This window comes from Neolamprologus multifasciatus, chromosome 1 (assembly GCF_963576455.1).
Source record: "Neolamprologus multifasciatus chromosome 1, fNeoMul1.2, whole genome shotgun sequence".
In the NCBI taxonomy this organism is placed as follows: Eukaryota; Metazoa; Chordata; class Actinopteri; order Cichliformes; family Cichlidae; genus Neolamprologus; species Neolamprologus multifasciatus.
The window spans coordinates 14,803,797-14,820,867 of NC_140439.1; the positions used below are offsets into that span (position 1 = coordinate 14,803,797).

The window sequence follows — 17,071 nt, forward strand, 5'->3', positions numbered from 1 at the left end:
AACTGATCATATGGATGTTATTTTGTTATTTAGGTATCAGAACAGCTCTGTAACTGATAGGAAAACAAAATATATATTTTTAATGAGAATAAGAATAATATATCCCAAATACCTATTTCTTTACTAACTTTAATTAAACCACAACATCTTCATCTTTTAACATTTTTTCTTGTGTTTACAGGGATTGTGCATCCTTTTGCTTTACACCAACCCCCTTTCCTGTTTGGCAAATTTCAGTCAAGCAAAAGAGCTCATCTATAAGATAAAGGAGGGATTACCAAGGGGGACTTTTATAGGAGCTATTGGAGTAGATTTAAATTTGGATTTCTCTGTTGACCCCCCCTTTATATTCAGTCTCGCTCAAAAGAAGGTCAGTGAACAGTATGTGAACCTAAATAACACCACCGGGGAGCTTTACACATCTGCTACAGAGATTGACAGGGAGACTCTCTGTGCTGATAACTTAGAGGGGCAGGGATGTGTCCTCTCACTGGATGTGTTTGTGCTGCCTCAACAATACTTTCAGCTTGTCAAAGTAAAGATTTTCATTGAGGATGTTAATGACAACAGGCCAAAGTTCCCCACGGATGAGATCACTATGTCTGTCCCTGAACACGCACCAATCAATGCTCGCTATGCAGTAGAGCAATCAGCAGTTGACCCAGACCTGGGTCCTCATGGAGTGCAAACCTACTGGCTGGTTAATGACTTTGGAATGTTCACATTGGATGTTGAGGAGAATGAAGGAGGTGAGCTGACGCCTTTCCTCATTGTGACAGAAGCTTTGGACCGAGAGACTCAGGCGGAATACATTACCGATATAATTGCAGAGGATGGGGGGACCCCTCCTCTACTTGGTGCTGCGACTTTGAAAATTGTCATCACGGATGTGAATGATAACTGTCCCCAATTCAAAGAGTCACAAATTAATGTCACTCTGCATGGGAATACCACCAAAGGGGTACATTTGGCACGTCTGCATGCTTTTGACCCTGACCTTGGTGCTAATGCTCAGATCAGCTATGCTTACAGTGAACGCGTGCCAAGGGACACCAGGAGCTTGTTCCATTTGGACAAAATTACAGGAGTGATCAAGCTCGCAGGGAAAATAGACACTGGCACAGCCACATTTTACAAACTCACTGTTCTGGCTACTGGACCTGGTTGTATTCCTGCTGTAGCCACTGTTATTGTCCATATCATCAAAGTTGTCACTGGACCCCCTACTCTCATACCCCGGTACATTGCGCCAGAAAAAGATGGGGTGGTAACAATAAAGGAATCTGAACCAGCTTTTTCTCCAATTGCTTTTTTTACTGTTAAAAACATTGATAAGAACCAAAGGGTGGACTGTTATTTGGAAGGACCTGGTCCCTTCAGGTTGAGCCCCTATCAGCTGTTCAAGAATGAATACCTGTTGGAGACAACAGAGCCCTTGGACTTTGAGAGGACACAGGAGTATGATCTTATTTTGGTTGCTAATAGCACCCGTGGGATCGTTATCAAGACCTTCCTTAAGGTGCAAGTTTTGGACGAGAATGACAATGCCCCTGTGTTTCAGCAGTCTTTTGTGGAGATATCAGTTGAAGAAAACAATCCGCCAAACACTTTTCTCACTCAGCTCCAAGCGTCAGACCAGGACAGTAAAAGCAGAGGGGAAGTTCTTTACCTCCTCGGAGGCGACGCCCCTGGTATTTTTGTTGTGGATCGAGTTACAGGTATCCTGACTGTGGCCACATCGCTGGACCGTGAGGAGAAAGAGACATACCGGTTCATCGTGAGAGCGGTGGACCAGGGGACACCCAGGAGGGAGTCAATTGCAACAGTGGTGGTGACCGTGCAAGATCGCAATGACAACAGTCCGCGATTCATCAACAAGGATTTCACTTTCTTTGTGCCAGAGAACTTCCCAGGTTATGGTGAGATCGGTGCCCTCTCTGTGACTGATGCTGATGCTGGAGAAAATGGCTGGGTGGCCCTGTCCATCCTGAATGGCAGTGACATTTTTATGATAGACACAGGCCGAGGGGCACTGAGGGCAAAGACATCACTGGACCGGGAGCAGCAGGGGACCTACCAGCTATGGATCGAGGCTGTTGATGGTGGGGAGCCTGCTCTCTCCTCTGTCACAATGGTTACCGTGCTGCTGCTGGATGTAAATGACAACCCCCCAATCGTCCTCTTTCCTCAGTCGAATCAGTCTTACATGCTAGTGCTACCCAACACTGTACCAGGAACATCAATCACAGAGGTGTACGCTGTGGATAAAGATACAGGGATGAATGCTGTGATCGCCTACAGTATCATTAAAAGGAAAGGCGGTGAGCCCGGGTCTTTTGCCATTGACCCAGAAACAGGAAATATCACATTAAAGAGGGAGCTCAGCAATCGTGGCCTATACAGCCTTCTGGTGAAGGTCAGTGATCATGGTCAACCTGAACCGCTGTACTCAACAGTTTTGGTTAACTTCTTTGTCAATGAAACAGTGAGTAATGAAAGTTACATTCAAAGTCTGCTGACCAGAGAGGCTGACATAGAGGTAGAGGAGAGGCCCTGGTACATTGGCCAGATGGCAGAGGGGCCTGAGAGGTATGAGCCGTTCCCGTGTCAGCCTGTCCTCATTGCTCTTTCAGTGACGTGTCTGGGGCTGTTCTTCTTGGTTGTCACGCTGACATCTTACATATGCTGTAGGAGGTTTAAAAAGAACAGGATGAAAAGCTCAGAAGTGGAAATACCTTTAAAAATCCAAAATGACTCGATGCAGGTTGTGAACAGAAAACTCAGACAGATCTCTAACATCTGATGTTCAGTTGTTCACTCGTTCAAAAAAAAAAAAAACACCACCACTGTTTACATAAATGTTTACAAAACTCACTGTAAGAACTTTCTCTTACATGAAGTTCCTCTTTTGGGCTTTGTGATGATTGTTTTTTGTCATATGCCACCACTTTCTGTCAACTGTTGGCAGGCAGCAACGGTGTCATTACAAAAACATCACAGTAACTCAGTGAATATTACCAAGGTCCCATGTAAATACTGTATAAAAAGATTTACAACTTTATATACAAGTTTTGCATTTGATTGGTAAGGACAAGAGACACTGCTTTAGAGAAAAAAAATGCATCTCTTTAGACCATCTGTCACTTGTATCGGTTATACAAATATAATTGAAAAATGAATGTATTTCCAAGTTAAATGTTTATCTATATTCATGAGGTAACCGTGAGGTCTGTAATACAGAAAAGGGCAATCAAAGTGAATTGGAAAAGCTAACACAGAATACGTGAATGCCATAAAACGTCATTCTATACACGACAACCGCAATGACAACAGACCAAACTAGACTAACAAACAAACTAGACGTTTCTTCCCAGAGTTTTCACCTGTGTCTTACTTTCTACTTTTGCTCAGATGTTGTGCAATGATATAGTACATATAAATGATAATTGAGTGATATAATGTTAGGTTAAAAGTTCCAGAAAAAAAAGCTTGTAGGTGCACCTTGAGTTTTTTTGTTTTGTTTTGTTTGTTTGTTTGTTTTTGTCCCCTTTTCTTTTTATCAATAAAAATTCCGTACAGCTGTTGTGCCAAATCAGCACAACAACAAAATAATCACATTTTCATCACTTTGCTACTGGAACTGTGTCCAAACTTGTCAAAAAAGCTACTTTTAAGTTAAATACATCACTTTCCTTTATAGAGTCATGCAATTCTCAATGTGTCTGTGTTTGTGATAGACTGTTTGTAACTATTAAAGATACTTTATTTTTATAATACACTGGATTTTATTCTGTATTGATTTCATTATGTCTTGCTATCACACATATATCCTACATGCACTCAGATGTGTGTGTCTAAACTTTAAGGTTTTAAAGTACCTGCCGCTCAGATTGACTGGTTTTAAAAGAAAACAAGCCTGTAGTTTAGATTAAAATAAACTGAAAAACACAAAGAATGTAAATACACTTTAAAGTAAGGAGGGAAATTGATAGATACTGATTGGCACCTAATAAAAAATACATTTAGACTTCATCTTCTTCATATATTAAATTTGGTATACAAATTAAGTGCCTGTTGGATCGCACAAAGTGTGAGTGTAACTGAAGGAGTCAAAAGTACAAGATTCTGTATTGTTGTTGCCATCACCTGTGAAGAACAGACCTGGTGAGGTAATACCAAGAGTCCCACTAAGAAGGAAAAACATAGTGCAGCTGCTCGTGTCTGGTGTGTTTGAGGATCAAATTCACATTTCTCACCTCTCTTGAGTGGTATTCGCAATCACTGTGCTTTTCATTCCACAACAACTTTGGGATATGTCTGGAAAGTGTGAAAGTGCTTCTGACACATTCTCCCCCAACAGATCAACTTAGAAAGCCTTTTGGTTTTAAAGCTGCTTTTTCTCTGCCCTGTGCTTTTTTGTTGTATTTGTATGTTTGCTATGAAAGTTATGTGGGCAAAAAGGCTTCAGGACTCTTTGTACCTGGGCTAACTACTGTATGCACCCTCCCAAGTGATGCACTCTGTTGTGTTATATGCCTCTAAACCAGTTCAGGTTTGGCTATCACAAGACAGCAAGAATGCAAACAAACCTGTATTGAGAGTACATTCTCCAGCGCAGTTTCTCAACTTAATACCAGCCTTAAATTTTTAACAGTAGCACGTCATTAAAGCACAGAGCACATCAGGAACTGGAAATAGCTCCGTGTAATCCTTAGTAATCACCTTGGGCATATGTATGCTGGATGCATACTATAATGTATTTCAGACAAGTAATAATATGGGTGGCATAAAGGAAATCAATATCATTAGTCTCATGTACTATCAGAGCTGTAACTGATTGGCCTGACTTTAACATTCATTAAGAAAAAGAGTAATCCAGCCACACATTCAATATACTTCCTATGGTCTTAACCTCCTAGGACCTGGTGTCCACATATGTGGACATCACATTTTGGGTTATTTAGACCAAAATACTCAATTTTGCTCAACAAGGGCCTGATATCCACTTACGAGGACATTATACTGCTACTGTTCTATCGAAATTTTAAACGAATATCCTCATATGTGGCTCTCATTTTTCTTAGGAACAAAAATTAGGTAAAAATAAATAAATAAATAAAAATAAAAAATCTGGTAATTCTTTGTTTTTACAAAGTTTTTTTCATCAGGACCCAATCAGCCCAAATATCAAAGAGAAATTAAAAATGCATGCTGTGGAAGAGTCCGGATCTTAGGAGGTTAAATATTTGTATTAACTTAAAATATCAATTTCTTTGTGTTACTGATGAATTCGTTTTTTGCTTTTATCAAGATATTTTTAGATGTATGTGACTACAGGAACTGGAAGGCTGTGTTACAAAAAGCCTTCAATGCTAGAACACCATTGCAAATACAGGTGCTATGTTAGTCTCTCCTCATGTGTCAGCCATAGGCGATACTCAGTCTTTACCTTAATAATGTTGCTGATGTCATCCTACAGTAACTTAGTAACTTCAAGTAGCTTAGCCAAGTGACACATAATATAACAAATTTTGCAGATTTCTTTTCTTCTCTCTTTTCTTTTCTTTTTTTTTCTTGCTCTGAGCAAACAACTACAGATTGTGATTAATTGCAGTAATAACAACTGAGGTCTCACTTTAGCGTGTCTCATTTCTCTTTCACCCGTTCTGACTCTTTCAATAAGTCGTTTCATTCAGCATGTTGAGACAGGAAACAGTCATACAAGACCTTTATGTCTGTGCTGGCCTAAACCCAGATGTTATGATGATAGAGTATGGTTCAGTGTGCAATAACAAACACTGGTTTCTATTAATAAATGGTAAGATTGGATCTTGACATCAGATTACTTTTTACATTTTTAAGCACTTTATTTTGTTACATGCAAATCCAATACCTGATTTTTTTTTTTATTTCATTTTAAGACGTTTCAATAGGTGGAAAGAATACATTTGGCTTCAATATTAATTCTTCTCTTGTATGTCTCTGTTGTGGCCTACAAGCTGAAAAAAAGCACCATGCTATTTCTCACATGTTCACTTTTAGTACATATGTATAAGTAACGTTTCTTACTATAATGGAAGTTTTGATAATTTGCTGGTCTGGAGGATTTGTGTTACCACAATGCCACAATCTACCAGAAGCGCACATCATCCAAGAGCTACATCTAAGACTCTTAAAGTTCATGACAGTACAGACTGTGGCAACATGGCTTTTGCAAAGTTGCATCTGAAGAAACAATAAGACTTCTGGACAGACAAGACCAAAGTGGAGACATCTGGTCATAGTGCACAGCGTCACATTTGGAAAAACCAAACACAGCATATCCACAAAAAACCCTCATCGTAACCGTAAAACACAATGGTGGGAGGGGTGATGATTTAGGCTTGTTTTGCACCCACAGGACCTGGGCACCTTGAAGCCATTGAGTCAATCAAACACTCCTATGTATACCAAAGTATTGTAGTCAAATATGAGGCCATCTTGGACAAAAATTGATCATGCAACTGCACAATGATCCCAAGCACGGCAGAAAAATCTACCTGACTGAAATTCTGTGAAGGGGCCTGCATAAAGAATTGCTCACAATCTGAATGAACTCAAGCTATGCAGCAAAGAAAAGTGGCTCAATATTCCTTCACAATGATTTGACAGACTGATAAATACAAGATTTCTTTGGGGTATCCAAACCTGCTGCATGAATCTGCATCCCTAGCTATTTGTTCTGCAGTCAAAAAATCAAGATATTTCAGCTGTACTGTATCCTTCAGTCCCACCCAGTCTTCCAAAGTACCTTTAACCTTTGCTTTTTGTTTTTTCTAATCTTCAGGAGAGTGAGTTTGATATATGTGTCTTGTTACATAAATCCTGTTCTGGGTTTTACATCTCTAGAAACAGATGGAAAGGGGGCCCAAAAGACAGAGGCACCCCACAGCTTTTCTACATGACTGATCACTTCAAGTGGTGATCCTGCTGATAGCCTGTTTGATATCCTCAGTCCAGGGCAGAATAAACGTGATTTAAATCGTGTTCTTGAACTTGTGACAGACACCCTTAGTTTTCTGTGTTTTATATTATATGCGGCTACAACTTTCGATGCATTTATTTATGTGGTTGTTCATTTGTTTCAGAGAGGTCTTTCTTCATAATCTCATGCAGATACACTGAGAAATTACAGATACAGTTCAGCTATTTTCCCTTCCATCTTTCTCTCCCTCCCTCTCTCTCTGTTTCTCTTACCCTCTCTCTCTCTCCGCTACACCCCACCCCCCTTCCAGGAAAGTCTATCTGAAATTACATTAAATTCTTAATGGTGTAGACAGCAAGTAATTACCATCAGTCACAGCCTGATCTCATTTCCAGATTGGCTTTATTGTAACGTCCCTCCCTTGAAATCAAACAAATAAAGACACAATGAGAGGCCCAGGTAGAGTTACAGAGCTCTGCTGAATAAGAGAGGCTATGTTTCCCAAGTTATGACATCAAATACGACCGCCCTACCACCAACACCAACACCACCCCACCCCACGCACACACACACACACACACACACACACACACACACATGCATACGCACACACAAATGGACTTTGTTCAATCTTCAATAATGCATCTCCATATTCCCCCACTGAAAATCACTGCCTTTGATCTGAAACATCTTTTATTTGCTCTGATGCAACAAAATATAATCCAATCGCACTCTTTTGATCCTGCTGTGGATTACGTTACTAATTTTCTTCAGTCCTCCATCCCTATTTTTCTCTCAGTTTCATCCTGTTTCATCCCAGCAAAACACAGAGGGGCTTCTAGGGAATTAACTGCATCAATTTATTTCAGAATAACTTCTTTTTTTTTTCTCACGACTTCTAACAATTTAATATTGTCCTGTTCTGCCACTGTATGCAGTATTAGAAACTTGTATTTTCTATTCTGATGTTTGTTTTATTTCTATGGCTAAGAGCAAAAATTATGCTCTATAGCTTAATGTTTTGGGCGTGTATTCAGATGATTCTAGTCTATTTTGACCATGGAACTAAGCATGACTCACTCATTTACAATCCTTTAAAAGGATTTTTGCTTCTCCTTGTTTGAACCGTGTTGAAGGGTTGTCTTTGACAGATACGTAATACTACTCTGCGCTCGGGGTTGAATATGATCTGTAATTGAAGTGTATTGATGCAACTATATAGTCAAAGGTAAGAATGGCATTTTAGTGACATTTGAATAGTTCTGAACAATAGAAGAATTATATCAGGACAGACCTGCTTTGGCTAATTTCTTCAGCACGTTGTGTTGAGGTGAAAATGAATGTTTGTTTTTGCCATTACTACTCGGAATAATTATGTAATAATAATTTTGCACAGGTGGCACATATACTAGGTCATTTTTGCAAAATGGATTACTATTTGAATTTCTTTTCGATTATGGCTTCTTTCCTTGTTTTGTTTTTAATAATAATAATAATGGATTGGATTTATATAGCGCTTTTCAAGGCACCCAAAGCGCTTTACAATGCCACTATTCATTCACTCTCGCATTCACACACTGGTGGAGGCAAGCTACGGTTGTAGCCACAGCTGCCTTGGGGCAGACTGATGGAAGTGAGGCTGCCATATCGTGCCATCAGTAGGCAGTAGGGTAAAGTGTCTTGCCCAAGGACACAACGACCAGGACAGAGAGCCCGGGGATCGAACCGGCAACCTTCTGGTTACAGATGCGCTTCCCAACCCCCTGAGCCACAGTCGCTAATATATTCAGCCACAGGTTCTTTATAAATTGCAGTAATTTGTTAGTGATGACTCCCCAGACTGTTTTTTGTTGTTTGCGGGATAAAAATTTTAACATCAATCTTACACTTGCATTTGGTTATTTATATGTTATTTTAATCAAATGACTCGCCAGTCCTAACAAATATTACATAAAGTTAACTGAGGAATGTGTTCCTCCTTTGCACAATGCAGTAAGTCAGGCCAGATAGCTTTCATGCATGTCCGCATCCTCACCACGCACAAATCGTCCATTAATACGTACACTATAGATACAAAACCAACAGCCTTGAGTCTTTTCCTGTCTTTAAACAATTCTCAGCCCCATTAAACGTCATCCTCTGTTGTTAGACTGTAAACAAGAAATGCAAAGGGCAGTCATTCCTTATATTAGTAGAGACTTTCTTTGAGGCCTTTGTGCAAAAAGCTACAGCAATGTACTGGCCACAAGATTAAAAACTAAAGAGTGCCATCTTGCTAGACTACAAATTTAACCCAGAGGCATATAGACAACATTTTCAGGGCCTAAACAACACTTAAAGCTGGGCCTACCTTGATTTCATAAGAGAGAATAGTATTCTTTTTGATCGGTGGCTTGTGGTGTTGCTATCAATCTTCCCCCCCCCCCCAACCATTTGTCCTGAGGAGCCACTCACAATCACACTGCTGTAAAAGCGTTTGGTGAGTGGTGAGCTTCAGTGGTGTACTTTGAGTTTAGTGGTGTTTTGATCTACTAGTGAGTAGTGTTTTGCTTTGGTTTTTTTAGCCATATCTTTTCTGTATTGTCTGATTATGTGCTTGTAGCTGTCTCTGAGTTACCTCATTTTACAAATAAAACAAAAAAACAAATGTTGTTTTTTAATCTGCTCTATTTAGCTTTTTCTTTCACCCACATTTAACATTTCCCCTCACCCATTAGCCATTTTTCTGGAATGTAACAGGAAGTCAGCAAGCTCCAAGCTGTAATGGGGCTTACTGTAAAGTGAATCAAGCAGCCATTCCTTGGAGCAATCATTTCCACTCATACCAACTGTTAAACTGGTTTTCTTCCAAACGATGCACTTGATGCTTGCTGGTTAATGCTTCTGTTTAACTGGGGCAGCAAACAGATTGCTAAGGGGAGCTAACTAACAAGTCGAACATTTTTAATGAACCAAAATTCTCTGATTAGCTGACTACAAGATCGCTGGCTCATCGGTTCCTGTTTTAAAGGAGTGCTTGATTTCACAGACCACTGACTCCCCATCCACTTTCTCTTCCTTCTCTCAGCTGACTCTAATTCTCCCGTGTCTCCTTCCAAACTGATAGGGAACACAGCTACATAAATCCTTTTAAAAAATGACAGAGCTGGCAAAGGGGAACTTAATTAATATTTTCTTTTGCGCACTGGTGAAAAGCCATTTCAAAGGTCTCAAAGCCACTTAATTTAGAGCTGATATACTTTTGACAACTGTTCTTTTTGTCTGTTTGTTGTCTTTCTTCGGCAGCTCAAGTGCCCAGTTAAAGTCAACCTCACCTCAAGCATTTTTAGTTGATGGAAATATAAGTGTGTTCTCATTCCATGGCATAAAATGTTGTGGTTCAGTCAGAAAATGCTGGGTTCACAGATATTTGTGCAATTTTCCATGTGAACAGAAGACCAAACTGCATAGAAGAACCTAGACTGGCTAATATTCATGTCCACACCAAATATCACCTTTTTCCACTCTGTGTTATTTGCAGCTAAGATGTTAAGGTGTACAGAACACTGGTGTCAGCGCTATTGTATAGAGGAAATCCTGTTATGGGATTATGGGTGTGACTATCAACGTAACTCTAAAAAGGTTCCTTTCCACCTGTCATCAGTTTTGCTTTGTACTTGCATTACCTTTGTTATGAATTGTCAAGATAGTGACTGCATATGTTAATGGAATTAGTTGTGGTTGTTTTGCAGGAAAAACTGTGACTCTATCAGTGCTCCTCAGTGCTTTGATATTTTGAAAAAGTATCATGTTGAAAACTACAGCTTTGTGAACAGACGCTATGGGTGGGCTTTAGATCACTATCCACCGGCCACCATACATGTAACCCAGCTGTGAAATTGTGAGTGGCTTCAAAACCTGTGTGAGTCTTTGGGATGAAAATTCCTTCTTGATGCCAAATGTCAGAGGAGAAAGGCCAGACTCCTTCAAGCTGATAGGAAGGCAACAGTAACTCAAATAAGCACTTGTTACAATCAAGGTCTGCCAAAGAGTATCTCTGAAGGCAAAACACATACAGCCTTGAAGCAGATGGGCTGTAACAGCAGAGACTTCACTAGGTGCCACACATGCCAGCTCAGAAGAGGAAACTGAGGCCAGAATCACAAGGATCACCAAAACTGGACAATAGAAGATAGAAAAATACTGACTGGTCTCAGTTTCTGCTGCATTTGGATGGTAGGTTTAAAATGTTGTGTAAACAATGCAAATGGTTAGATCTATCCTGCCTTGTTCAGACTGGTGGCGGCTTAATGGTGTGGAGGATATTTTGTTGGCACACTTTGGGCCACTTAGTAAAAACAGAATTGTTTCTGACCATCCATCCATCTCTTTATGACCGCAGTGTGCCCATCTCCTGATGGCTGCTTCTAACAGGGTTAACGCACCATGTGACAAAGCCCAAATCTTCTCAGTCTGGTTTCTTGAGAGTTCACTGCATTGAGATGACTTCCAGATACCAGATCTCAATCTGATAGATGACCATTGAGATTTGAGGGAATGGGAGATTCACATCATAAAAGCTGATAAATCTACAACAATATGACTCAAAATCTCCGAGGACTGTCCAGCGCCTCGTTGAATGTATGTCACAGAGGATTAGAGCAGTTTTTAATGTTAAAGGTTATTATCCAACCTGGTACTACAAAAGGTGTTGAGTGTATATATGTCATATAGGCACTGTGGTCACTAACAGGGTGTTAGTGACCACAGTGCCTTTGTATTGGGCATGTCCTGTTTGCTTAAAACTCCATCTTCAAATGCATATTTGTGACATACCACAATATTGTCAAAATGTCACAAAAGAGAGGTTTTTACAACTATCCTTAAATTGAAAGCACAGGAGCGAGGGCCTTTATTTTTTAACCACTTTAAAAAGAAATAAAGGAGTTATTTCTTTATCACAATTATGAACTTTTTGCTCATTATTTCTGTTTTCTTTGCTTTGTGGATGGCATGCTGTAAAATCAGAAACGAGAAAACAAAGTACTAAAGAGACTATAATGCACTTCATTCAAGGTTGAAGGAGATCTATGTTGAATATATGTTGCATTGCAAGTAAAGTGTTCCCTCTCCCTCTCCTAGAAAAGTAGAAGGGTATTAAAGACTTAGAAGACAGGTGCCCTATATGGTCTGATTGTCTAGCTGTCTCACTGAGCTGTAGATTTAGCCTGAGTTAATGGAGTGCCAGATGAGTGTTCCTTGTTAATATTAGCCATTCATGCATTTCAGGAAGCCATTTCTTCTTTCAAGGGGCACTAAGTCTACTTACCTAATTTGGTGAATAAAATGTGAAAGTTTTTCGAAGAAAAAAAAAAAAGATCTGTCTTCATTTCTTTTATTTGCCCTCTTTGAGTGATGCTGGTCACTGATCTGCTGCACTGTAAGTGAAAAAGTATACCATATTTGGAAATGGGTAGACCAGAGGCCGAATTATGCATTCACACATCACACAAACATGTGCGGTACAATCTGCCAGTTAACTAATTTAACATACTCGAAATGTCACGCTTTTCCTGTTTTGCAGTAGGTAATGCCAATAAGAGCTGAATTTTCAGCTGAGACAACAGGGCTGCACAATACTAATTGGGTGGCAATAAAAGGGCAACAGAAAGAGAAAAACAGGAGTGAACATATTAATCCTTTTGCACTTTGTTTTTGCCTTCTGACCTGACAGTGACAAGCAAAGAAACAAAGGAAAAAGGCACAGAAATTAAAGAAATGAGCAGAGATTTGAGGCAGCAGAGAGAAAGGACAAATATAGACAGATGAACAGGTGGCTAGAGAAATAAATGTTTATGATGCAGCTCATTTTGCTTCAAGTTTTGCAATTAATGCCATATGGAACCTAAAATTTTGTGCCCAGTGCTTTGTTCCATCGTTGTTTCTTCTTTAAATAAACTTAAACCATGTCTGCTTCTTTTTTTTCACAGGGCTTTGGGGGTTTTTTACTCCCAGGACAGGTTGATAAAATCCAGATGCAGAGATTTAAATGAATATGTCCTCTGCTTCAGCAAGATAATTAAATTACTTTTATTTCATGTAACATGTTTTGTAGGCCAACCTTTTTGGCCCTGATTTTTGGGTCACTTTTTAGGCTTAGAAGAACAAGTTGATGTTTGATTTTACCTGAGTTTTGCTACATGCTAGGAAAACACGCATTTCTGTAATTAATATTAATAAAAACAAACTACTAAAAGTGCACTTTTTCAGATACATGCTTATTGCATTCCTTACATTCCCTTCATTTTAGTCAGCAGCAAAGAGTATGACTTCACTGTTCATTATGGCTTTGCACTAAAAAGAGTCTCCTGTAATATTTCAGGATTGACCAGTTGAAGTATTATACATGATGCATTACTCTTTTACAGAGAGGATTAGAGACACTAGTCATATGTTCCGGCTGGCAACAAACAGAGTGATCAGGAACAAATCATTTGCATGCTTGTGTAACATTCTCCAATGAACTTTGGATGAGTGCTTTCACGCCCCAGCTTAAAAGAGAGCAAACAACACATAGTCCTTACATATTACTATTTTAAGCTCACAAAGCAATGCAATCCTATGCATGCACTGTCTATAAATATTATGGGGTGTGAAAGTGCATGGATTTGAAACACAAATCAAAACAAGAAATGTCAGCTGGCGAGCTGGGAGATGAGAGCGAGATGATCTTGCAGGTCTTACTAATAAACTCCCGAGTCCACCATACTCGGGTGTACTTCACTGCTGCCAAGGGTCCCTCTCAAAACCCACACTTGCAGTAAGCAGTCAAGTACCCACTTGTGTGACGCAGTTCTTGTAATTGCCGTAGTGCCTGTTAGGACTGCAAGAATGTGGAGGATTATCAGATGTCAGTGGGATGCATTTGGACCACTCTGGCAAATAATACTGCATATGACACACTCGAGCTCAGATGACTGGTTGGGGCAAGTAAGTAGAATCAAGAATTCAACATCACAGTTACAATCAGGTGCCACTGAAAACACACTCAGTGGCTGAGAGGATAAAATTTGGTTAAAAAATGTAAATGGCACACAGGAAGCTCTTCAGCCTACTCCATATAAAATATAAATATCATAATTAGATTTTAAATGGCTTCCATATGCTGTATAGTGACAGGTATTTAACACTTTTTTTAATCAGATATTGAGTTTTGACTTTGGAAATGAAGAATAATATCCAGGTTGAATCCAACAATATCTTTAACTCAGCTGGCAACAACTAAACAGATTTCTATGGTGAGTTATACCTGCAGTAGCTATAAATAACACTTCCAGTGGTGATAAAACAAAATCTCCATCAGTGTAGGTTAAGTGTTCCATAGGTTTGTGTTTGTATCCCTCACTTGGCTCCAACCTGACAGTAAGTGAACACACATTTAAGTTTTTATGACTATAAGTGGAGCTATCAGATACACTCAAGGTGTCAGCTCAACAAAAAGAAACGGTTCAGCCTGGCAGAGAAGACGAGATAGGGAAAGAAATCAGGCAGTAACAGTATAAGAGTATAATTCTTGTAGAATGAATGTTGTTCTTTTCCTTCAACAAATAACTAACAAATGTAACTAACAAATGTATTGCAGCCTGCTTAATGAAAAACCTTCCAGCTGCGAGCTCATAGTTTATGCCCCCAGTTGGAGGTTTGTCTTGTTAACAAGCTTGACTTTAGGCATTCTGATACATTTCCAGGTCATATGTTATATTTACTATGCTTTTACTTACCTTATCAACTGCATGGTTTCATTTTCAGTCTAATTATGAGCTGCAAATTCAAACTAAACCCCAGTTTATTTAAAAAAATAAATATAGATATTGATAGGTAACACAAGACAGAAGGCAATCACTGAAAGAACACCGCAGTTAAAATATTCTAGTCTTCAATCTGGAGCACATGATGCAGATCATCCCCAAAAGAACACCCTTAAACATCCTTAAGCATTCTATTTGTGCAAGCTAATGTGTCATTTTTACTGGTGACTAACTCAGCATGAGTACTGTTGCACTCATTTTCACCTTGTGTCTCTGTGTTGGCAATTTTACACACCTCTGATCAGCAGAGTGCCAACTCACTCTTAAGCAGACAGGAGTATAAACACATGCATGAGGTCTAGATGCTCTGCCAGCTTGGATGAGACGCTTTTTGAGCAAGGCAATTTTCTCTTGTTGAGTAATAGCACTCCAAAAAATAAAAAATAAATATGTAAAGAATTTAGATAGCAGTATTTACTGCAGTAAAAACAGTGTCATCTGTATTATGGTTAAAATGTTCTGAGGTCACCTGCATGCTCAGACCTTTGGGAGCATTTTTAACTTGCATCTTGGACAAATAATGCTCCTGATGTGCATTAATGTGATATAGTTCTTATTGAGAGGTGTAATTTTGGCAGTCTGCTATTTAGTATGAATTAACAGGTGTTGGTGGCTGTGCATTATACCTACATGTCACTTTGTAAGGTTTAAATTAACACCTCACTGTGTATTCCCAATATAATCTTTTCTGACTGCAGAAACTAAACATGGTGGTGGCTATGCTTAATAACTGCAGTGTAAATTACATATGACCAGAGATAACCTTCTATGAAATATAAGCCTCTTAGTGGAAAAAAGCCGTATGGCACTAGTCATCTCTGTTGATCGTAGTTTGGCTGCAGTGCTAATCTCTATTGTCCACAGGTTAATCCTGGGATTTGAGAGATTTTAGGTATTTCATCGACCAAATTTAGCTGCAACAAGCGCAGGTAACACATTGGACCCAAATTTTGTGATTGTACATGGTATAGGTGTTCGTGATCGGTGGTATTTATTTAGGCAAAGAAGGGTTGTCAATACCTATAACCACTGTATCTTTAAGAGATTCACTCGGACAGACACCGTAGTGGGAAGAGAATTTTGTGGAAAAATTCATCCATCCATTCTCTTCTGCTTATCCATTTCAGGGTCGCAGGGGGGCTGGAGCCTATCTCAGATACCATAGGGTGAGAGGCGGGGTACACCCTGGACAGGACGCTGGATACTAACGTTGTATGAAGAAAACTGTGAACATGGCCTGTACTGTGAAGCGCACTGACTGGTCGATAAGACTTGAAAAAATTATACAAATGCAACCCATTTACAATTTTTAACAGGAAAGTATGCCTGACCAAAGCATTTTAGCATACCAGCTATACAACCATTAGTCCATGCTAGCACTGTAAATTATACAGAATGACTGTAATATGCTTGCCAACTGATACTGAGTACTCCATTATGATGAGTGTCTCTTCTGCTGCTGTGCCCTTCTCTGGTCTCTGTAACAAAGAGTCAAGAAGCATTGATTAACAGACTTTCAGTCTTTGTAGAAAGGAAGCAAGTGCAAAAAAACAAGTAAAATTAGATAAAAGCATGTATAGAATTCTGTTTATTTAGAAGAGTGGCCAAACACCCCTAGCTGTACTCAAGTTCAGATTAATTATTAATGCTCTTCTAATAACGCCACTATTTCTTCATTTTATACATATAGATATATGATGGCAAATATTTTTTTCTCTTATGTAGTGCAAAAATGCATAAAGGACAACACTACTGTTAGGAAGTCGACAATAGTGCTGTGCTTCTGGCCTGTCTGTGGTGCTGATCAGAAAGAGTTGGTAAGGTAGGCCACTGTTTCTTTTTACTTGCTCATTAATGTTTCTCAGCTTAAATCACAGACTTTGAGAGAAAACACACGTATATGTGTTATCCTGTTAAATTAATACTGTCTACTAATGTTACAAACAGACTGGACTGATACCGAATGCTGTTTAGCTCCAAAAGACAGCTAATGTTGCTCTGGTAATTGCTAATACTGAAATGGCTAATGCCATCCAGGGGGATATTTATGATAACTGTTTAATCCTTCAGTGTTGCTGAGATGGGAGCTTTACTGACCCCACAAAATTCCCCGTAAAGTCTTGTGCTAATTCTTTAGCTACTCCTTTCTTGCTTTGGCAATATTTGGGGGGAGGGGGGTCATTATCATGCCTGAAGACCTGTCCCAGACCCATTTCAGTGCTCTCCATTACTGTAGTATGTTGCCAGTGGTGTTCTTGTT

General features: G+C 39.4%; 1 protein-coding gene across 3 annotated transcripts in view; it reads left to right on the plus strand.

Annotated features, from left to right (window-relative positions):
- The window catches only part of pcdh20 (protocadherin 20), a 34,079-nt gene that overhangs the window by 553 nt on the left and 16,455 nt on the right, over positions 1-17,071 (plus strand). For 2 of the 3 annotated variants that reach the window (XM_085177091.1, XM_085177170.1), the window contains exons 2-3: positions 182-2,416; positions 15,939-16,633. In XM_085177091.1, the coding sequence (XP_085033217.1) occupies positions 182-2,416; positions 15,939-16,019 (2,316 nt within the window). In that variant the 3' untranslated portion in view covers positions 16,020-16,633. Of the gene's footprint in view, positions 1-181; positions 5,113-15,938; positions 16,634-17,071 lie in introns of those variants that run through there. The other variant, XM_085177015.1, reaches the window with a different exon arrangement.